Here is a 24,031-nt window from a genome sequence, read left to right on the forward strand (position 1 = left end):
CTTTTTAATTCTTTACATTTTGCTGTTACTTGCGGTAACCGGTTACATGAACGCCACACCTCTGGCCACACCATATGTACACCTTAGAACAAAGGATTTTTTTGTAGAATTTTGATGTGAAAACAAACTTGTGCAGAAGTATGAGGAGGTGATTTTTGAAGAAACTTCCTCAAAAGATGTGAAACATTTGTGGCAGTACATGGGCATTTCCAACATTTTCTGTGACGAAAGTACATAATTACTGGTAATTGTAAAATATTTTAATCATAACAATTAAAATAAATCTACTTTCTTGAGTTAAGGGGTTACACACAACCAGTTCAAAAAGCACGCAGCGTGCTACCAGCCACACAGTTTAAAGTAGATCTGAACCATTATGTAGGGGTATTTTATTAATGGCAAAAGCCCTAAACCTGGCCTCCCTAAACTAATAACGAAAGTATTTAGACATAGTAACAGTGGCAGTCTGTAACCAAGTCAACAGTAAATGAATGTGTGCTCGCAAAGAGCTATGCATGCTGAATTATACGGAAGAGGGAAAATGCTTCTTGACTCAACATGCAGCAAGTAATCACTCTTCCAGCATAGTATGTGTCTCAAGACACGAATATAACTTAAAAGTGTGCTCGCGGGCGATTATTAGTTCAGGATCAAACAATCAGAACTTGTGTCACTACTAGTGTAGTACAGGGTAACACCTCTGACTCATTTATCTTGTTACTTTAAACGTTCCTACTTACCTATTCTGCATTGCAGAACATTCTAGGTGTGAATAGGCTTTCCTCATGATATTTACGACAAATTTTCACATTACGAGTACTTCTTTCATCTCCTTCTTTGAGTTGTGTAACATACAATATGGTGCGTACAGATTGACTACCGTACTCGGTATGCAGTGTTTCCAACATACTTTACCGAAAAATACCTGTGTAGCTCGATGAACCATAGCCCCAAAAACCATTGACACACAGCCCCACAAACCAATTCCGGTAAGGTTAGGTTAGGTTAGGCAAGCATAGTTAAAATTTAGTTCGTAAAACTATACATAGCCCCACAAACCATTGACGCATAGCCCCAAAAACCATTTCCGGTAAGGTTAGGTTAGGCAAGCAAAGTTAAAATTTAGTTCATAAAACTATACGTAGCCCCACAAACCATTGACGCACAGCCCAAAAAACCATTAATACATAGCTACACAAACAATTTCCGGTAAGGTTAGGTTAGGCAAGCATATTTTCATAGAAAAACATAACATTTTTCACACAAAAAATGATACAGAAAGTGATTTCCGTAAGTAGTTTCTTCTGTAAAATTGAAGAAATCCATCACCCCTATACTACACTGTTACCCTTGTGTAAAGTACACTTAACCTATCGCTGGTTGACGGGTTGGCGCTGTGCTAACGTTGAAATTTATCTGCTGATATATCTGTTGTAAAATACGAAAGCTCTTTGTGACGCAGTCTAGATGTTTTGCTTCATTATGGGCGGGAAAATATAATAGGGTAGATTGTTCCCTTCCATTAGTAGGAGCTGTATTATGATCCTGTCAACAAATTGTCAGATGTTAGCATGATGTTCAAATGTCGATCAACCGCGGGTCTGTTTTCTTCGTATATTTTTTGTTTTCGTGAATTGTATTGGTCTTCTTGAATTTAAGAGACTTTATTTTCATCATGATGGACAATACTCAAATATTGCAATGGATAATGGACGATACAGACCATAAAAGTGTACGTGAGGAGCAGCCTGGCATAAGTTATCATGACAGCAACAGTGAAGTATCAGCCGTCGAAGATGACAATCAAACTCAAAGAAATGTTCAGGGCCACAGTACACTGGACGTGATGAAACAACAATGTGGAATAATCTCATAATGAACAAAAAATGATATTGAGAACCAAAAAAAATTAACGAAATTTGACAGTCGACCAATGCTGGGTTAATAGCATAAAGAAAGTAATAAAGTATTTTCCAAAATACTTTCAACTCTTCGAGGATTACTCTTAGTCTGCAACACATTTCTTTCTAGTAGAAATTGCAATATTTCCTACAAATGAAGGGTGGACGGATGTATTGTGCAACCAATCCAGCCCTGTTACCACACTGTATTTTATTTTTTGTGTATCGTATCTACTTAAAATTCAGTTATTATTCTCAACTTACCCTCAACAAAGGAGTCTTCCCATCACTGTCACAGACATTTACTTTTGCTCTGTTAACTATAAGATATAACAAAACACTACGATTGCCTTGGGACGCGGATAGATGTAGAGGTGTTCGATTAAATCTATCAACAACATTTATATCAGTTTTCTTTACACTTGTTTTTAATTTTTCTAGATTTCCTTGTAAGGCTGCTTTATGAAGTTTACTAATAGTTTTATCCTTAAGATTTATGTCAATACTGTATCCAGCTACATCCTCGAGAGAACTATGCAGCTGTTTAGTTGTCCTATTGTCAATTCCAAAACCAAGTCCACATGAACTACGCGATTCTACAGAACTTGCACTAGTACTCCGACGACATTTATTTTCCTCTCTTTTACCCTTGACGAACTGTATCACCTTCTTCATTCTCAAAGTATTAGAAGTTGACACTTGTAATTCGATAAAAGTTAATCCTCTCCCGCCATCTTTAAAATTTTCTGCTGGTAGCTTCTGCTGTTTGTTTACTATTCCATAGAGAAACAACTCTGGAATGGAAGACTTTAGAAAAGACGTAATGCTTCATGTGCAGATATTTCATTTCAAGGGACATAAACAAGTTTTTCCTTTACCAAAACCAAATGACAGAAAAAGATAAAGTGTGGAAGAGGAATATTTTTATCTTGTCCCAAATCCTTAGCCCACCCCACGCATTAAATTTTATGTTCACATTATTTAGAATAGCCAGAACAAAGTTAACCGAAAGTATAAATTACTGAGAGTTTGCTTCAGTACTGTCTACTGAACATCATTTCAACTAAATAGAATTACCAAACTACTCGAATTCAGCCCATACAGTGATATTGGTGCAACGACATATGATCAATCTCAGGACCGCACAGGACGATACCTGGCAACTATGGGTAAGAAAGTCTGTTTCTAAAATGTCCGTTTCTATTATATGTTCCGACTAAACCAGTTAATTTTTACCGATTCAACTCATAAATTGTAAACATAATAGCAATTAACTTGTGAAAGGCTTGAACATATATTTCAAAATCAGGTAACAAAAACAATTTTCTATATAAGTCGTAATATTTAGCAACGTATGATGTAAATATTGTTCATGCACGTTAAATTTATGGTGTTTTCCAACAAATAAAATCCGCCAAATGTGTAAGTTATGAGAACTGTTGTTTCTTTTCTCTTCTGATTCATGTAGCTACACGCTTGTTCCCTGTAAAATGTATCCGTTATTAAGATTATTTCTCGTGTACAATTTACATGTGTTATGTTCTGATAGCATAATATGGCCATTTTTTTGTTTGCATTTATTCCTTTTCGCAAGAAATGGGAACTAATAAAGGTGCTTGACCTACTGTGCCCCCCTCTAGAATTATGTCGAATTCGTTTTTAGTTGATAAATTTCTATGTTTTATGTAACATAAAATGTTTTCGGTTGCGGAAATCTTTAATAACTGATATATTTGATCTGAAAGTATGTCCCGCATAAGTGAAAAACCTCCCGTTTCTAAATACTTTCCCCGTTTTTTTATTAGTACAAACCGGTTGTATGTACAGAGCACACTCAAATAGCGAAAGAAAAAAACCTGCAAACCGATAACGCCACCAAACGTAGCATTCCTAACCTACCAAAAAAGTCGAAAATTGCTATCATCCTCAAACCTAACACTCCTAATGATAGTTTCACTCCTAGATTGGTTTCGTAAGTTTTCAATCCTTCGTGTTTGATTTATCAGATACCAGTTTCATAGATCGGAGACACATTAAAATCGGATATTTTGTGTTTCGCATGGTTCGTACTTACCAATTGTGTATTGCGGAACATAGTTCAAGGTGCCATTATGTTTTTTACACGAAAACAAACGCAATATTTCACATTCTGATTGCTTTTTTTATTCCTTTCTTCGCTTCCGGAACACAATATGGCGGGCACATCTTGACTCAAGTTGTGGGTATGCAGTGTTTCTTCCTTCTTCACCGAAAAATACCTACTATCGTGTTCATCACCAGTGGAAATTATACATTATGCACGGGTAGCTGATGTATAGCCCCACGAACCATACACGGATAGCCCCACGAACCATTTCCGATAAGGTTAGGTTACGTTAGGCAAGCATAGTAAAAAAAAGGGGGTTTGAAACACTGACAGGGGTTTACGTCATCAAATGTATGCAACATGTGGTTGTTGTAGGCAAGCAAATGAAAGTAATGGCAATTGTGCGTCGGTGAGCTATTTCTCTTGAAAAGTACATGTTTTCCCGGTCAAATATATTCCACGATGAAAGAAAATACCTTGACGAACATTGTAAACCTTGGAGAAACTCATTTCCGTACGTAGTTTCTTGTGTAAAATTGAAGAAATGTGTATCCAATGTATGAAACTTACCATTTATTGACTTCTGTCATTAGCTAATATTTTGTGTTTATGATGGAGTTAGCAACATCCTGTCTGATGTTTTGGATTGTTGTGTTGGTGGTATGTTCACATGCACGAATCCTTCAGGCTGGGTTGCTTCAGCTAAGGTGACAGAGGTAGGGTGAATTGGGGTAAGTGTGATCTCCAGTTATAAACCGAAGCTGCAGCTTGTTCTAAGTATTTGGAACTGATGATCATGCATATTTTGAATGTATCTGGATATGTGGTCATTGCTGCAAGCATACAGGAGTGGCATGTGAAAATGCCATTACAAAATATTTCGGTAAAAATTTACTATCCTTTGACACCTCTAATTTTTTTCGTTTCGTCAATTTTTGACATTCGTACTTACGTATCTGCTTCACGGAACATTCCTGAAGGTGTATCAACATTGTTTTGATGAAATTAATTGCAATTTTTCACATTACCCGTACGTCTTTCTGATAGGTCTTTTCGCTTGCCTGAGACGAACTTACCTAACCATGTGCCAATGGTTCGTGGGGCTAGCGCCAATGGTTCGCAGTTATTTCCAATTTCTAGATCCTGATACTAACACGACACCAAATTTTAACTATGTTTCCTAACCTAACAGAACTAACCTAACCACGCACCAATGGTTCGTGTGCCTAGCGCCAATGGTTCGCAATTATTTCCAATTTCTAGATCCTGATACTAACACGACACCAAATTTTAACTGTTTCCTAACCTAACAGAACTAACCTATCCACGTGCCAATCGTTCGTGGGGCTAGCTTTTCTCCGTCGGAGAATTAATTTTCAACAAACAACATGAATTTCAGCCATGAAACATTCCCCATCACACAAAACACCTTCCCGATGTTCGACAATGGTACAGGAACTTATTACGGTAAGTAGTTTCTTCCGTAAAAATAAATAAATGTGTCCGAAGGATAGTAAACAAGTACCAAGTCAACTGATGGAGGAGGCAGACACACTAAGATTCCTGATAGAGAAGGGGAGGAGTTAGCTTCACATTTACGTTCCCTGACAAAGTGGGCTTTGGTTTGAGCATTAAAGAGTGTATCAACTTAGTGGAACAGTACGTGACTGGAAATCAGTTGCAAACAGGATTCAAAGATGGGCGACCCAGTCATGAATGGTTTCATGGGTTTACACAGAGGCATAAACTGACCCTCCGAAATCACAGCGCACGCGCTTGAAGGTTCAGAAGGACCCCTTCATAGTGTATGGGTTTCTTGATCTTCTGGAATGTCTGATAACAGAACTGCAGCTGCAAAACAAGCCTGAAAATGTGTTCAACCTGGATGAAACATTCATCCATGATGTAAACACTGGAAAGGTTTTTGGTGGCATAGGGTTGCCTGCTAAATGACGGACCCAAGGAACAGGAAGAGAAGCAACAACTGTCCTCGCATGTGTCAATGCTGCCCGTGACATTTTACCATTCCCCATAATATTCACGGGCAAGAACATGTAGTCCAGCTTGAAGAGTAAAGATGCATTCTCTGGTACAACCTACCGTGCTACAGAAAATGTTTGGATGGACTTTGCAACGTTTTTATTCACGGTTTGAAACACAATTTCTTCCATCCGTTCCGAAAGAAAGACAGCCGTTGCTAATCATTTTGGACGGTCATGTGAGCCATCTCTCCATTGAGGTGCTAACCTTGGCACAGCAAGAAAATGTATCAATACTCAAGCTGCCACCACACAGCAGCGCAATACTCTAACCCCTCGATGTTGCTGTTTTTAACCTTTAGTCCCCCGCGTTGCACCTGTGCAACGAAAAACGTATGTCCCTTGTACCCGTTGTTGCACATATGCAACTAACAGCTTTAGATACAATTATCGAGGGTTTGCTACACTTATATTTGTATATTGAGGTTGAAACACTGGCAGTTCGGTCGGGAACAGGTTCTTGCAATCGTGTTTACGAAAATTCCAAATCCCCACCCCCTCTCCTTTCTTGAATATGTCACGTGTTTGGGCTTTGGGCTCACGTGTTCGCTGTTCAGTTGACAGACACAATGAATGCTTGGTATTTACGATGCTGTTTTCCTCCAAGCTTCCAACGCTGTGATTTAGTACTGATAAGGCACACATTCTTCTTTGTGTTTAGACCTGGTGATCCAGCTGAAGTAGTGGCGGGGGGGGGGGAGCAAGGAGAGAGGGGATATGATGAGGTTTGGCGGTGTCAGCTTTCTGTCGCCTCTATGTTAGAAATGCAATGAAGCTTGGCGATAGCCAGAGGCGACAGAAGCATGAGTCTATCCAGAAGTAGAGACAAAGCAAACAATTGCAAAGGCTTCCTTCCTTCCTCTGTTAGGAAAACCAGTTCGTATCATATAACAGCTCATCGATTTCCCTAACGCACAATCGTTTCCTTCCGGACATATTTCCACAAAGAGTCAATAGGGAAGAAGTAGATTGACAGTAGCTACACAAGATGCAAGTGCGAACGAAAAGAAGCAAAAGTTCGGGTTTTCTCCCCAAAGTAGCTGGAGAAGGGGGGCAAACTCCACATTTTTATGATTTTTTCATTGAAATTCGGGGGATGCAGCCCCCGCCCGTAACCCCCCCCCGTGGTTGAGACATCCAAATTTTACATGGTTGCATGCACTGATGTTCTAGCTGCAAAACAAAAGTTATCCGAAGTAGATTGGTCCCATAATGTCAGTTATATAACAGTTTTATGAATAATATGCAAATTGGCTAAAATTCGCTAGAGTTTTACGTTTTGCCTTATTATTCAAATTGTATTGCACCCACGAACATGAATCAAGTTTCACTCTGTTGCGGAAGGTCCATTCTTTGAAGAAAAAAAAAAAGCAAAAGTTCCGGTTTTCTCCTCAAAGTAGCTGGAGAAGAGGGGGCAAACTCCACATTTTTATGTTTTTTCCATTGAAATTCAGGGGATCCAGCCCCCACCCCTAACCCCCCCTGCAGTTGGGGCATCCAAATTTTACTTTGTTGCATGCACTGATGTTCTACCTGCAAGACAAAAGTTATCCGAAGTAGATTGGTCCCATATTGTCAGACAGGGTGGCGACAAACCTGGAAAACCGGGAAAAGTCAGGGAATTTGAGGTGTCAAAAAAAGTCAGGGAATTTCGTCTTCATTGACTTCAAACACTCTTTTGACGAAAATTGTTATAACTCGGGCACTATGGGAGCAATCTACTTCGGATAACTTTTGTTTTGCAGCTATAACATCAGCGCATGCAACGGTGTACAATTTACAACACCGGACCGAGGAAGGGGTGCTTGGGGGCACGTCCCCCGAATTTCAATGGAAAAAACAAAAATCTGGAGTTTGCCCAATTTTCTTCCGCTATTTTGGGGAGAAGGCACATATTCTTGTCAAAGAATGGACATTTCTCAAGAGAATGAAACATGTTTTATGTTCTTGGGTGCCATACAAGTTGAATAATAAGCCAAAATGTGATTATTATTTTTTTTACGAAAAATAAGTAATTTGCATTGTTGGAGGAAAATTGTTATAACTCGGGAAGTAAGGGAGCAATCTACTTCGGATAAGTTTTGTTTTGCAGCTAAAACATAAGAGCATGCAACGGTGTACAATTCAGAATGCCGAACCGAGGAAAGGGGGTTTGGGGGGAGCGACTACCGAATTTCAATGAAAAAAAAAACATAAAAATCTGGAGTTTACCCCCTCTTCTCCCGCTATTTGGGAAGAAGGTGTGAACTTTAGTATTCTTTTCAAAGAATGGACATTTCTCAAGAGAATGAAATATGTTTCATGTTCTTTGGTGCCATACAAGTTGAATAATATGCCAAAATGTGATTTTTCTTTTTTTACGAAAAATAGGTAATTTGCATGTTTGGAGGAAAATTGTTATAACTCGGGTACTATGGGAGCAATCTACTTCGGATAAGTTTTGGTTTTCAGATAAAACATCATAGCATGCAACCGTGTACAATTCAGAATGCCGAACCGAGGAAGGGGGGTTTGGGGTGGTGCGACCCCCGAATTGCAATGGAAAAAACAAAAATGTGGAGTTTGCTACATTCTTTTCAAAGAATGGACATTTTTCAAGAGAATGAAACATGTTTCATATTCTTGGGTGCCATACAAGTTGAATAATAAGCCAAAATGTGAAACAGTTTTTTACAAAAAATAGGTAATGCATCGGTGTACAATTCAGAACGCCGAACCGAGGAAAGGGGGTTTGGGGGGAGCGACTACCGAATTTCAATGAAAAAAACCATGAAAATCTGGAGTTGACCCTCTCTTCTCCCGCTATTTGGGAAGAAAATGCGAACTTTAGTATTCTTTTCAAAGATTGGACATTTCTCAAGAGAATGAAACTTGTTTCATGTTCTTTGGTGCCATACAAGTTGAATAATGAGCCAAAATGTGAAATAAAACTCTGTTCGGAAATGTGGCATGGATATGTTGCGGAGGGGGAGGTTGGTCATCAATATGAATTTCCCAGGCTTGCTCCAGACCTGAGTCAGAATTTCCACCCAAACATAAGAGTATGAAGGTCCAAAAAGCACATTCATTTCGTAATGAGCACCATGATACCATATGGTATCATCGGGCCAGTACGACCTTACTCTGATGATACCATTTGGTTGGTATCATCGGAGGAGTAAAGGTTAAGCCTCTAAATATTATGTGGACAATGCATTGAATTATCATTTTTTCTTGTCCGTATGGGAGTAGTAAGGGGACCTGTCGACAGATGGAGGGGATAAGAGCGGGTGGCGCCATCCGATAGTTGTCGGACGTCGTAGTAAGGCATTTTGTTGGGCAAACTGAAGGAACATGGAAACAAATATGTTCCATTGATACATACGATTTTTGTCGAATATCACCACCCGACAAAGTATCTCACTACAACATGCGACAGAAATTGCATGGACTGAAACATCCAACAAAAATTGCATGCATAAACAAGAAGAGCTTTAGACTGCAAATATGCTGCTGGAATTTTATTTCTCTTCTGGCTCACTTCACCTTATTGAATGTAGCTGTGCTTGCGAAGGCTTTCTTTTATCATCCTGACGTATTACTGGCTTCGCACAAGTTACATTCGTTTACAATGACATTGCAATATTCTTAGATATCAAGAAGAATCCAACCAAACTGGATATATATTGAATACTATCACGAAAAAGCGAAACATAAATCTACATTGGTGAACGTTTTAAAAATTGGCAAGTGCATGCTCCCAACCTCCAATTTACTGCAACACTAGTATTGCAATGAAATTAACGCCACTCTCTGTCCTGTCTGTTTAATCTTGTGAGAGATGGTCTTAAATCTCTCACTGAGTGAAGTTAATGTCCAATATTATGAAATAAAATACTAATAATAAATACGTAAATATTTTAATACCATATTTACTCGAATCATTCAACTCATTCAAGAATTGAGTTTTCTCTGCCAGCCCTGCTAAATTTTCACTTTCCATCTACTGATTTATACGAGAGGTGGCCAGAAAGTAATTTCCAATTAGTAGGTACATTGATTTTTTGCAAACGCCAAAACCGTGAAAAATAGTAATTGCTGCGAAACTATGTTTATGAATGTGCAGTGATGTCGGGACACATTTTTTTGTCTGTTTGAAATATCGAAATAATGCGAATTTGGCAAAAAAAATGCGAATTGTAGGCATTTTTAGCAATTTTTTTTAAAGAAATGTCCTAAAACAATTTTAAAACATGAAATCCAACATCCTTGTCTTTTCTAGGCCATGTTAGTGTACATAGAACATGCAAGTTTTCCAACATTTTACTCAAGAGTAAACTATAGAGTTATACGTACGTGGAATAATTCCGACAGCCACATTAAATCATTTATTTCCCACGATTTTTTCAACTTCTATTAAAACCATTTGCATCACGGAGCAAAGTTTCAGGGTTCTAACAGGAGATCGAGTGCGTATCTACCGTCACACGGGATCCACATCTTCGTATTTGTCGCACGAGATATGTTTTGAATTACCAAGCTAAGTGCACACTATCGGCATTTGTAATAATGGAGCTCAGTCGTTAGGGCATCTGACTACTATGTGAGAGACCCGGGGTCGATCCCCTGTGGGGGAGAACCGGGATGTTTTCCACCTATTCAAACTGCTCCGGTGCCCACCCAGCATCATATGAAGCTGGTACCTTGAGGAAACTTTGAGGGATAAAGGTAGCCAGGAGTGTGGTGCTGATCACATCACCCCCACCTTCAGCTGTGATCAAGAAAGTGTGGGGACCTAACTCCACCCCAAAATTCCATTATCTAAAATCCTTAAAATTAATAAAGGGGTATGGAAAATAACTTTCAAGATATCAAACTCTCGCGAAGAGGCAATAGCCATGTGACTTACAATTTGAAACAGTAGTTTAAAAACACCATGAAGGTATAATTTCAGATATTTACCAGAAAATGCGCTAAAATGAAAATGTGAATTTTGGGAAAAATTTTCAGCATAATCACCACCATTGTTCTGGCATGTGTCGCAGCATGGCACTAAATTTTGTATGCCCATGGTATATGTGTCTGACAGCAAAGACTGGAACTATCTCTACCGCAATGTAGCTGTCAAATTCTTGCCTTGCTAGAAACCTCTTCAGTTAAACAAAGAGATGAAAGTAGGTACATTCAAGGCCAGGGCTGTACAGGGAGTGGTCTAAGATCTCTCACCTGAAGTGATGCGAAGAACCCGTGTGTACTCAGCTCTATGGGGTTGTGCACATTCAATTGGCCTTCTGTGAATTGTCTGCACCATCGTCTGAACATACTATCACTCACGACGTCCGGTCTGCACAACTCACACAATTGCTGGTGGCTCTGTGCCAAATTCTGAGCATGCAATGTAGGCTACATCGCAGTCTGTGGGAGACTTTATGAGAGCTGCAATCTTTAACCTAGAACTGTCTTAAACCGGCTACATTGCAACTGTACCAGATTACAGCTACATGCCACTTCTTCCTGCCTGTATGTGTGTGTGTCGCTCTCCGACCACTAGTGCTGCGTATAGGCACCATTGGAGCTTTTTCAGGATGCCCCTCGTATATGAACTTTCAGAAGCTTTTATTATTAGTGTGTTCCTGTTTTTAATGTGTTGGTTAGCTAAATCAGGTACCTATACAATGCAATTCTATAAATTCCTTGCGTTAAGTTTCTAATACTTACATACCCTTTTCGTCAGAATTAATGGTATAACTGCATGTTGTCAGTTTCACAGCACTTCACTTGGATATACTGTACTGAAGCAGAAATCCCATCGATAATGTAAGGAAATATGACACTTTCTTTTGTTCGATTCAGTTGTTTCACTTATATGCAAGAGTTAAGTTGTTTGCTTTACAGAGAAGAGAGAAGTAGCTTTATGCATTGAAAAATGAGTCCGCACTCATAGTTTTTGCAAGCAGAGGGTTCCAAACCTCAGTGGAAATATCAACATATAATACCGAGAATGTATAAGGAGACTGATAAATTACAAATTGTATTTCTTAATCAATCACTCTTCACTCTTATCTCATTTAGTCGTAACTTTAAAAATAATCAAGTATTTTATTTTAAACTTACTGCGTATGACAAAATTCCATAATCCTTCCTTAGCTTGTGAATTGTAATAATTTTCCAAATTCACTATTTTGCAGTTTGAATTCAAATCATAGAGAATAGAGAAATTAAGTCAATTTAATAGAAGATAATATTGGTACTTAACAAAACCATACGTGGATCTGTATGAGTTTATTATTTCCATTTGCAAAAACATCGATTTAGTTTAGTTTGTAATTGTCAGGGAAAAATGTAAATTTTGTCCTGGAAAACCTGGAAAAGTCAGGGAATTTCATTTCTTCTTGTTTGTAGTAGCCACCCTGGTCAGAGTTATAACAATTTTATGAATAATATGCAAATTCGCTGTTTTGAGGAAAAAAAGAGAGTTTTACGTTTTGCCTTATTATTCAAATTGTATTGCACCCACGAACATGAATCAAGTTTCATTCTGTTGCGGAAGGTCCATTCTTTGAAAAAAAAGCAAAAGTTCCGGTTTTCTCCCCAAAGTAGCTGGAGAAGAGGGGGCAAACTCCACATTTTTATGTTTTTTTCATTGAAATTCGGGGGATGCAGGCCCCGCCCGTAACCCCCCCAGTGGTTGGGCCATCCAAATTTTACATGGTTGCATGCACCGATGTATTACCTGCAAAACAAAAGTTATCCAAAGTAGATTGGTCCCATAGTGCCAGAGTTATTACGATTTTTCTCCATTATGTATACAAATTCAAATTTCGCGCTCAAAGCCTCGGCGACACTGGGCTTACTTTCGTCAGACCGTGCGGCGTACTAAGGGTTAAAGCATTGAAAAGTAATGTGTGGAATCCTTTATTGTTAGACTGGCAAGAAAAATATGTTGGAAATTCACTGGGTAAAGATGCTTTTTCTGAACTCCTTGGAAAGGCGTGGCAAAAGATACCTGCTTCACATATAATAAGTGCGTTCTGGGAAATTTTGGCTAACACATAAGTCCATGTATCACACTTTTCCACTATAGGTTATAACATTCCTATAAGGAGAAAATAGCCTTGATCACACTTTACCTTGCCCTGATCACACTTACCCCACTTCATTGGGGAAGTGTGATCATGGTAGTTGTAAATTATTTCATTTTTGTACTGGAAACTGAGTACGGGGAAGTTATTGAAATTCACTCAGTAATCAAGAATAAATTGAACCAGGAAACATCTTGGTCCTAATGAGGCTGCGCAAATTATGGAAGACTAAAGTGTAATTATCCCAAAACGTGATCACACTTACCCCGATTCACCCTACTTTACTTACCATAAGACATCTCCGTGATCTAAAACAACAGAAAATGTTCATAAACAACATAATTTTCATAAACCATGGAAAGTTCTTCACTTTTTCGTGAGGATACACTGTGTCAAGGGTACCTGTTGCAACTTTAAAGTTTATGTCGAGTTTTGAAAGTGCCACTGAAGTTTCCAGGTTCAAGTACCTGACCATCCTCTTTGTGAATATTCTTTCATCAATTTCATCCTTATCGTCGTGATTTGCAAAAGTGGCAGAAAAATTATGGTAAATAACATAAATGCAAACATCAACTTCAACGGTATTTTACAGTCGTGTTGTGTGTTGTGTGATTTTTCTGTCTTGTTTTAATCTTTTACTAAATGAACGTAAAAAGAAGCATTCATGAAATGTTAACTTTGAATTCTTCAGCTATATTGGGTAGTGTTGGTTGCACCCAAACACCCTAGGTTCATATTCCAGATGTAACATATTTTGCATATATTCCTTCTTCAATTTCAAAAGTTCACTATACATCCTCATTGTTGTGATTAACAGAAAAGTTGTGCAAAACAAGAAATATCCATATGTGGTGATTTTGATTGTATAATGTATGTAAACTGTTATTTCTTTCATCTATTGTGATTAAAAGTCACCTGTCTATGATTTTAATTGTCAGAAGTGGCGAAACAACTGAAATGCCAATTACTTGATCAGCTCATCTCACATTCAGGTGTATAATTAATAAAATCTTGAGGTGTTAGTAAAAGGAAGGAGCTTAACTGCATAATTGAAGACTTGCAAAAATTGTAGTTCATAGGGGAAGAACAACTTCTTATATTACAGTTCCTTTATTTTTGATTCTTCTGATTGTTACTTTTTCAGGCTGCAGTCAAAGTAGAACATGGGACATTCTCATGACTTATCAAAAAAATTGAAACACAGGAGAAGGAAGCATGATACTTCATCATCTTCTTCATCATCCTCCTCAGTGTCATCCGATGATTCAAGCGACTCAAACTCATCTGACTCTCAGGTCTCGAAGAAAGAGAGGATCAAACGAGAAAATTGCAATGATAGTCCATTGTCTATATCTCTGTCTAGTTCAGATGAGTCCATTCCTAATGTGAAGGTGAAAAAATGTAAAAGGAGACACAAGAAGCACAGCCATGAGAGAATAAGGGAAAGAAGAGATAACAGGGGCTCTGATTTAACCAGAAGTTCTGGTACGAGTAGACATGGATGCACAGAGATTTCACGACATGCTCGAGATAATAGAGAAAGGGATAGGATAGATAATCGACAGTCTTCAAAGAGGAATCATGAGAATTATTCTGATGATGGGAATGATCGCTTTGATGCTAATTTGTCAAGGTAAGCCTGTTATGGATGTCTATATATTTTATTTTAACATACATTATTTTCATATGAGCTGGTAAGTCTTTGACCACTGCTCAATTTGTATAGGTTTTTATTACATTTTATTTTCACTTGTCAAAATGAAATGCATTGTTAAAACTGCCAACATTTCTAATGCACATTACCAGATTTCACAAATAAAATAAGTTGTTGTTGGTTTACATGTTGCCATTGCTAATTTTTATCATGATCCCTACATTTTTTTTTTATTTATGTAAAGAAGAAGATAACTGTATGACCACTTAATTTGTAAATTTAAGTTTGTATGCCAGTGAAGGTGTGTTCTTTACTTTGGCAACAAAAATCCAGATTATATGCCAATGTTTGAACTGTGTCTAGTATCATTAGTACTATTGGTAACACCTACTGCATTGAATTGTATTAGGAGATATAATAAGCCATATTCACCATTTTCCAAAAATTTAGATAATTCTGTTCCTGCCATGTGCATTAGTACATGTATATCACTTTTCTTTAAATTCAATTGTTAGGTTTTGTGTACATTTCAACAGATATTTTACAAAATTACAGAAATTGATAATACATCAGTGTTTCTAAAGTTTGATTTTTTTTGTAATTTAAGGTCATCCACATTCTTTTCTATTGTTTTGATTTTTACCTGAACAAAATATGTCCATTCTCTAACATAGCATATTTCAGGTTAATAGGTGGAATGTATTGTGCAATGATCTTGTATTCGAACTCATTTGTAAACTTGTTGATAGGTTGTCTGCCTGATTACTCCCAATATGAAACACCTATTGGATACCAGCATGTAACTATGCAACATTTTACAATCTAAAAGGTGTGGACGGAGACTGTCAACATGTAATCTACCAGACAAATACCTTTCTGCACTGATTACAGAATTTTTTTTCCTGGCAATGTTGACACTCCCATGGTGGAGGTACGATGTTCAATTAAATATTCAATAACAAGGTAAAGGTCTTCTGTAAATCTGGATATGAAGGTATGTTTTTGACAGTAAATTGAAGATGAATGGTGAACTACTCTCTGAACTTTACAAAGAAAACATGGAAGTGTATTTATCTTCTAAGTTAAACATTACTATCTGTAAGTGACTTTTATCAGTTGCCGCTGATAACTTCAAAAATGGTCTAAGAATATTAGTTTACCATTAGTCATTAAGAGCATGAAACAAATTGCTTTTAAAAATGGGCTTGCATGTATTGTTATTAATTAATATTTATTTACAGTACAGAATGCAGTTTCATCAATAAGTAAAGTAAGAATAGAGCAGATTAATCAATACTTTATTAGGATCAGCCAGTAAATGCATATTGATTTATTGATAATATTTCTAATAGTTTTTACTGATTTTGTATATTTATAAAAAAATTATTCAATTTGTGGTTTTGTGAAATACATTTCTATTTACAAATTATTTTTCAATGGTAACTTCATCAGATTAATTTATTAACCACTGTTTCACAATAAGAAAAAAATATAAAAAGTAATAATGAGTAGTGCAAGAACATATTTTGGAAAAAGAACTACTAATAAATATTTTAATATTTTTTAAACTTTTTAAATATTTTTCTCATTATGATGAATGAAATGTTAATTATTTTATATCGGATCATTCCAGTATTGTATTTAATTGATATCTGTCAAAAGTTATGAAAAAAGGGGAACTTGAATTATACTTTTTACAGAGCACTGTAGATAAACTTTTATTTTTGTTATTTTATGTCGCTTTTGGATATCATGGCAAGGACAAAGATCTTATCTAGGAAAATGTATAATTCCGAAGTGTAAAGTTCTTAGTTTCGCTGAGATATAAACAGACATTGAAAGTACAATTTATGTTTTATGTAGGCTTCAGTTTCAATTCTTGTGTTATATTTTGAAGATATTGCGAACAAAATCAAGAGCAAATATTTCTCCTCTTTGCTTAAGGCTAATTTAGTTGCACTTGATAATTCATACTTTTTGCAAATACTTGTGGGCATAGCTAGGCTGGTGTGTTTTATTTGTGTGTAACTTAATATGGCTTATATTGTACATTGTTTTCTATATTTTCATAACCTTTGTTACACATATTGAACACTTATAATTGTATGTGCCATGCAAAGTTTTATTAATATATATAGTAGCAGTTTTCAGTCAATACATATTAAAAACTGCTACTATAAATGTGCACATGCATTTAAAAGAGGGTGTTGAAGTGATTTCAGTATCTTGATCATCTTGAATAGTGAAATGTGGGGTCACACATGAAATAAAAACTTAAACATTTACTATTTTTTAGGGATGGACTGATATGAAATGTTGGCCGATACTGATAAAGTATCAGTATAGAATTTACCAATATTCTATCGATCCTATATAAAATTCCAAATGGTCATTGAAGAATATAAATGGTTCATTCACCCTCTTAATAAATATATGTTACCAGATGACTGCAATGCAAAAGAAGCTCCATATTTAGAGATTTACTTTTAAGAAAATTAGAAGATGGAGATTTTATGTTTACATCCATAAAAATTATAACAAAATGGCAGAATATTACACTCAGTTTAAGATATTTATATATATATCGGATCTGTAAAATTATCAGTAATATTACCAATACACTAATATGCTTATATTGGCCGATACTGATAGAGTACCGATTAATCTGTCCCATCCCTACTATTTTTCAAGTGCTTGCAAGAGGCACGTCAGGGTGGCTACTCACCGGGAATTCCTTGAATTCTGGGAATTATATGTGAATTTTTTTGCGTAGACGTGAAAAATTGCAACTTCCATTAATCCAAATTCCACTGAATTTATACATATTTATTAATGCCCTGAGGCAAGTTTTCACAGTTGTAGCTTTTATTTTTACCAAGGAAGGAAGAGAAAAGAAAGCTGCATGAAAAATAAAACAGAATTCTCTCAACCCATTTGTTTGTTAGTGTCCTTTACAGAACAATCTATCTGATAGATGGAAGATTATTGGAAGATATCTTGAAGTTGATTAGGCAACTTTGAAATTTTTAGACAATTTACAATTTTATGTAGATTACTATATCCCGTAAGATTTGTGACTTGTGTTTTGGATGTATTTCGAATCTGAGTATGTGAAATGGCAAATGTAAACTCCGTAATTTAGATTAAATATATATACACACCGTTTAATTGAATTAGAATTTTTTCATAAATTGGAATCGCACAGACACTTCATATTGCTAATATATTTGTGTGGGGGGGGGGGGTTAGATGGTAATATGTAAGGTTCAAATAGAGGAAACATCTACTTGTACCCTTGATTTTTTTGAAAGTTCGCCTTGAAAACTGGGAATTATACTTGAATTTTATCAAGGTCCTAGAGTGACAACCTTGTACATACATGTTCAACTTTGTCAATATTCCAATTAGAACAATGGGTAAAAAAGATTACACCAATTGTAATTATACCAAATGTGAAATTTTCATTAATTCTGTAGAAAAAAATAGTTTTCTGATTAAATGGCATTGTTAATATTCCTGTCTTACATTGCAACATCGATTATAAGTTCTTGAAGGAACTGAGACTAGAAAACTCCAAATGGGGGGGGGGGGGATATAACGTGTTGTTGTATTTATACTGAGAGTATCGAGTGTTTTGTGTGAGGAAATGAAAACAAACAGTATTCCAGTGTATTTATATCACATAGATTGATAAATGGTCCTTGTAGCCATATACAGGGAGGTTATTTCAGTCGTTTACCGTCAGCCGTCCCCTTCATGCAACAGTTCCCGGCAAATTGACTTACAGGAAGTCCGTAACAGAAACCACTTGCTTTGTAATGTTTCCACTTTTCACAATTACAATTACAATTGAAATAAGCACATACCTTGTCACAAGGATGCTGGAAAAGGTGTCCTCCCAAATCCAAATATTTCTGGCACCTTATTTCTGACATCTAATCCTAGATTAGACATCGCTACTTTATCCTCAGTTGTCGCGACAGCGCCGGCAGCTTATTGGGAGTTGGGGGAGTTGTCAGCCGCGAGAGGGTGCTTCATACTGAACAAACGCATCACCAGTCGCCAGTGATGCCAACCGTAGGGACATGTCCCTACGCATAGGGACTTTCACTATATTTCGCCTGCGTAGGGACAGATTTTACCAAATGAGGGAAAACGAAGGAATTTTTTTCAATCTTGGAAAAGAACATTTTTTTTGTGCAAAGGTGCAAAGTTTAATATAAGGCCATGGATGTTCCCAAGGTAAAATATTCCGGAGGTAAAATAGTCCCCCGTTCAGATCTCCGGGTGGGGACTACTTTGGGAGGTCCCTGGACTAAGGATAAGATCTACATTAGGAATAAGGATATTAAATTAGGCACCTGGAATGTTCTGAGCCTTTACCGGCCTGGGGCATTTCAATGTACAGTTAATGAGATAGTTAAGTATAAATTAGATGTAGTAGCTGTCCAGGAAGTTAGGTGGCCAGGAGAAGGTAATTGTAAAACTAAAAATTATGCTTTTTTTCTATGGTGGTACTGAAAATCATAATTTTGGAACAGGCTTTTTCATAAATAATAGAATTATCTCGGCTCTTAAAACAGTAGAATTTATTAATGATAGGATATCATATGCAGTTTTACAGGGTAGGTGCTGCAAAATTATTTTAATAAACATACATGCACCAACGGAAGATAAAGATGATAATACTAAAGATGATTTTTATGCAGAGTTAGAACAGGTCTTTGATAAATTTTCTCAGTATGATATGAAAATTCTGTTAGGTGACTGTAATGCACAGATTGGCAAAGAGACATTTAAACCCACGATTGGTAAAGAAAGTCTTCATGAATTAAGTAATGATAATGGTATAAGATTGATTACTTTTGCAACCTCAAAGAATTTAATTGTGAAAAGTACCACTTTTAAACATAATGATATCCATAAATATACCTGGTCTTCTCCAGATGGTAAAACTCAAAATCAGATAGATCATATTCTCATTGATAAGAGAAGGCATACTAGTATAATTGACGTTCGTACACATAGAGGTGCTGACTGTGCCAGTGACCATTATTTAGTAATTGTTAAATTAAGAGAAAGACTCTGAGTGATAAATCATAAGCAACAAAATCTAAAATTTATAAAATTTGATACAGGAAAGTTTACTGATGAAAGAATTAAGAAAGATTACCAAATTAAACTGTCAAATACATTTGATATTTTGCAGTATTTAAATGATGATGAAAATATAAATGAAACAGACGTAAATAAGAATTGGGAGCACACACGTAATGCAATAGAATCAGCAGCTAAAGAAAGTATAGGATACCATAAACCGAGAAAAAGTAAGCCATGGTTTGATAATGAATGTCATAATCTAATAGAAATAAGAAATCAGGCTAGACTTAGGTGATTAAATAACTCTGATGATACAAATCTAAACAATTATAATAGAATAAAGCGAGAAATTAACCGCACATTTAGAAGTAAAAAAAGAGATTACTTGAAAAGCAAAATTAACGAAATTGAAACAAACTGCAAAAATAAAAATATCAGAGATTTATATAAAGGTGTAAATGAGTTTAGAAAGGGGTGGCAACCTAAAGTAAACTTGATAAAAGATAAAGACGGTGATTTTCTAGCTGACCCAAGCAATATTCTAAATAGATGGAAGAACTACTTTAATGACCTTTTAAATGTCCATGTAGGAGATAAATCAGAATTAAATGAAGTCCACACAGCAGAACCTTTAGTTCCAGAACCTAACTTGACTGAAGTTAAAGATGCTATTAAAAGGCTAAAGAATAACAAAGCACCTGGCATTGATTTAATACCAGCTGAGTTAATTAAATATGGTGGAAATTCATTAATATGTCAAATTCATAAATTAATTTGTTTAATATGGAATAAAGAAGAAATCCCTCAACAGTGGAAAGGATCCATAATTGTTCCTGTGTTTAAAAAAGGTGATAAAATGAACTGCAATAATTACCGTGGAATTTCTTTACTCTCAACAACATATAAAATATTATCTAACATTCTTTTAACAAGACTAACCCCATATGCTAATGAAATTATAGGTGATTATCAATGTGGATTTAAACGTAACAGATCAACTACAGATCAAATTTTTCACATCAGACAGACACTTGAAAAAAGTGGGAATATAATCAAAATGTCCATCAGCTATTCATTGATTTTAAAAAAGCATATGATTCGGTCAAAAGAGATAAATTATATAATATATTAGTAGAGTTTGGAATACCTAAGAAGCTTGTTAGTATGATAAAAATATGCACCAGTGAAACAGAAAGTAAAATTCGTGTGGGTATTAATATGTCTGACAAATTTACAATTCATGATGGGTTAAAACAAGAAGATGCGTTATCTCCATTGCTCTTTAATTTTGCCTTAGAATATGCTGTTTAGGAAGGTAAGGGAAACTAAAGAAGGACTAAAATTAAATGGTGTGACTCAGTTGTTAGCATATGCAGATGATGTAGACTTACTGGGGGATGATGTGAATACAATTAAGAATAATGCTAAAATATTTTTCAAAACTGCTAAAGAGATAGGTTTGGAAGTTAACAAAGAGAAAACTAAATATATGCTTACAGGCCGAAACCAAGTGTTAGGTAATAATCAAAAGCTAATTATTGATAACAACTCTTTTGAACCAGTTTTCAAATTCAAATACTTAGGAGTAATATTAACAAATGAAAATTATATTAAAGAGGAAATAGAAAGTAGGCTTAATTCAGGAAATGCATGTTACTTCTCTCTTCATAAACTTTTGTCTTCTCGTTTAATATCTAAGAAACTAAAAGTTAAAATATTCAAAACAGTAATTTTGCCTGTAGTATTATATGGATGTGAAACTTGGTCCCTTACATTGAAAGAGGAACATAAATTGAGAGTATTTGAAAATAAGATCCTTAGGAAAATCTTTGGACCTGAAAGGGATGAGGAGACAGGTGAGTGGAGAAGGTTACATAATTTAGAAGTACATAATTTGTATTCATGTCCACATATTATTAGAATAATTAAACCAAGAAGACTTAGGTGGGCAGGCCATGTGGCACGAATGGGAGAGGAAAGAGGAGTTTACAGGATTCTTGTTGGGAAACCTGATGGTAAGAGACCTGTAGGAAGGCCAAGACGAAGATGGAGGGAAAACGTTGAGATGGACCTAAGGGAAATCGGTAGGGATGGAAAAGAGTATATAGATCTTGCTCAAGATAGGGACAGATGGAAGGCCTGTGTTGCTGCAGCCATGAACCTTCGGGTTTATGAAGGCTAGAGAGTTAGTTAGTTAGTTAGTTAGAAAGGTGCAAAGCTTACTCGCTAGTCAGTTGCACTTTCTTCATGCTCGGTTTGGAATGAATGGATTACTTTATCTGGATACTTTAGCGAGGAGGAGAAAAATAAACTAATCAACAAATCTCCATCAGAATTTTGAAACGTGTTATCGGTTACCAAGAACTTTCAAGGCAAGTTCTTTTTGGAAAACATTTCCACTCTCGCGAAAATATTGCTAACATTGCCACATTCTAACGTGGAAACGGAAAGAATATTTTCAATGTTAAGTGATACAAAAACAAAAAAAGATAAATAAAATGGGACCAGAATTGTTCAAGACTGCAGGAAATACAGCATCACCAACCAACATCTATCTCTTCACAGCAGCGGCATGTATGACTTCAAATAACATAATCAACAGTAAACGACTCAACGTTATTCATTAGAGGTGTGCGGGATCCCGAAAAGTCAGGACCAGGATCGGGAAAAAAAATTTCACGTCCCGATCCCGATTTTGGGAAATGACTTCCTGACTTTTCGGGATCCCAAACAGTCGGGGAAATATCGAATGGTCACTTTAAAAAGTCGTTAATTCTCAACGTTTTCTGCATTGTAAGTTTCTGGAACTTATCGGAAATTGTAAGTTTTTATTCTAGAAATGCAAAAACAATCACTTAAAGTGAAAAGCAAATTTTTTCGGCCCGAATGTCGGGGTTTACAAAAATTCCCGTCCCGACCCAAAAAAGTCTGTCCCGCACACCCTTATTATTCATTAAGGCAAGAATTTACAATTACGGACCATTCTGTAATTTCTATGCTATGTCTTATACTCATGAAATAATTAGTCGTGATGATTTATCTCAAGTTAACATGGGGTGAGGTAAAAAAAAATGTTCATTAACGTGTAGAAGTTGTAAAATAAGCTTTTCAATTCTCGCAATGATTCTCAGTATACAAATATGGTAGCCATATTTGTTGATATGAACAATTGACGACGTTCGCAATTAGTTACGCTGTCTACAGCGTTGGCACACTGTTGATTTCATACTTGGAGAGCATGGATTGTGTAATAATGGCGGAAGAGAACAGTAAAAATGTTGTTAATGTTGTACAGATTGTTAGGTGGAATGTGCAGGAGGATGGCCGTGGGCTAATTAATAAACTTATGGATTTCGGTATATTGCCCAAAGAAGTTGCTTACATGTGACAGCGACAGTCACGATGTAGAAGAACATGTGGAGTGTGGATTGATTTGATTACAGGTAAGTTTGGCAATAGTGCATCGATCGTAAAAGTGCAGGATACGAAAATGGCATCTTCGATGATGAACGTTTGCCGTTAAAGTGCTACGAATATAAGATTTTTTATCGGTTCGTAATCACAATTAACGCAAAACTATTCACGTATAGCCCCACTGACCATTCTAGGTAAGGTTAGGTTAAGTTAGGTTAGGCAAGGCAAACAGAGTTAAAATTTGGGGTCGAAAAACCATGCTCTGGTAGCCCCACAAACCATTGACGAATAGCCCCATGAACCATTCAGGTAAGGTTAGGTTAGGTTAGGATAGGCAAACAGTTAAAATTTGGGGTCGTAGTAATATCAGGAATGTATATTTTGTTTTTTTAAGTATTGGAAACACAAAATCTTCCAGTAAATAATGAGCAATCGTGCTGATCGCGGACCACTCAATTTCACTTATTTTGCAATTTCTACACGTGAGCCTCAAATTCGTGATTAGGAAGCCTCAATTAGTGATTATGCGAAATATTACAAAAATCGGTCAGGGGTCCTGTATTGTAAATTCGCTCCTTCATTAATTGTGGAAGCACCGAGCAGAAAGATTTGGTAAGTAAATGTGTATATTTTATCTTCTGTTTTGCACGCTCATGAGGTGTTGTTTTTTTTTAGTCGCTTTACTTGGCGTAGGGACATTTGGTCAGTTGTAGGAACATTGCCGAATAATGGTTAGCAACACTGTCGGCTACCAGACGTAGTGAGTGTACCGTACC

At 36.4% G+C, this 24,031-nt stretch overlaps 2 protein-coding genes across 5 annotated transcripts in view; one reads left to right on the forward strand and one right to left on the reverse strand.

Annotated features, from left to right (window-relative positions):
* LOC145988718 (uncharacterized) overlaps window positions 1–2,632 on the reverse strand; it is a 363,608-nt gene extending 360,976 nt beyond the window's left edge. For all 4 annotated transcript variants that reach the window (XR_014441777.1, XM_083123825.1, XM_083123826.1 and 1 more), the window contains exon 1: window positions 2,166–2,632. Coding sequence is in view for 3 of the 4 variants with exons in the window: in XM_083123825.1 (XP_082979951.1) it covers window positions 2,166–2,576 (411 nt within the window). In the remaining variant the exon portion in view is untranslated. The remainder of the gene's footprint in view (window positions 1–2,165) is intronic.
* Window positions 2,633–3,054: 422 nt separating this feature from the next.
* Window positions 3,055–24,031, forward strand: part of LOC145988722 (uncharacterized) — a 34,401-nt gene continuing 13,424 nt past the window's right edge. The window contains exons 1-2 of the mRNA XM_083123831.1: window positions 3,055–3,210; window positions 14,232–14,720. Of these exons, the coding sequence (XP_082979957.1) occupies window positions 14,251–14,720 (470 nt within the window). The 5' untranslated portion in view covers window positions 3,055–3,210; window positions 14,232–14,250. The remainder of the gene's footprint in view (window positions 3,211–14,231; window positions 14,721–24,031) is intronic.

The sequence above is a fragment of the Lepisma saccharinum genome, chromosome 6 (genome assembly GCF_977018435.1).
Source record: "Lepisma saccharinum chromosome 6, izLepSacc3.1, whole genome shotgun sequence".
In the NCBI taxonomy this organism is placed as follows: domain Eukaryota; kingdom Metazoa; phylum Arthropoda; class Insecta; order Zygentoma; family Lepismatidae; genus Lepisma; species Lepisma saccharinum.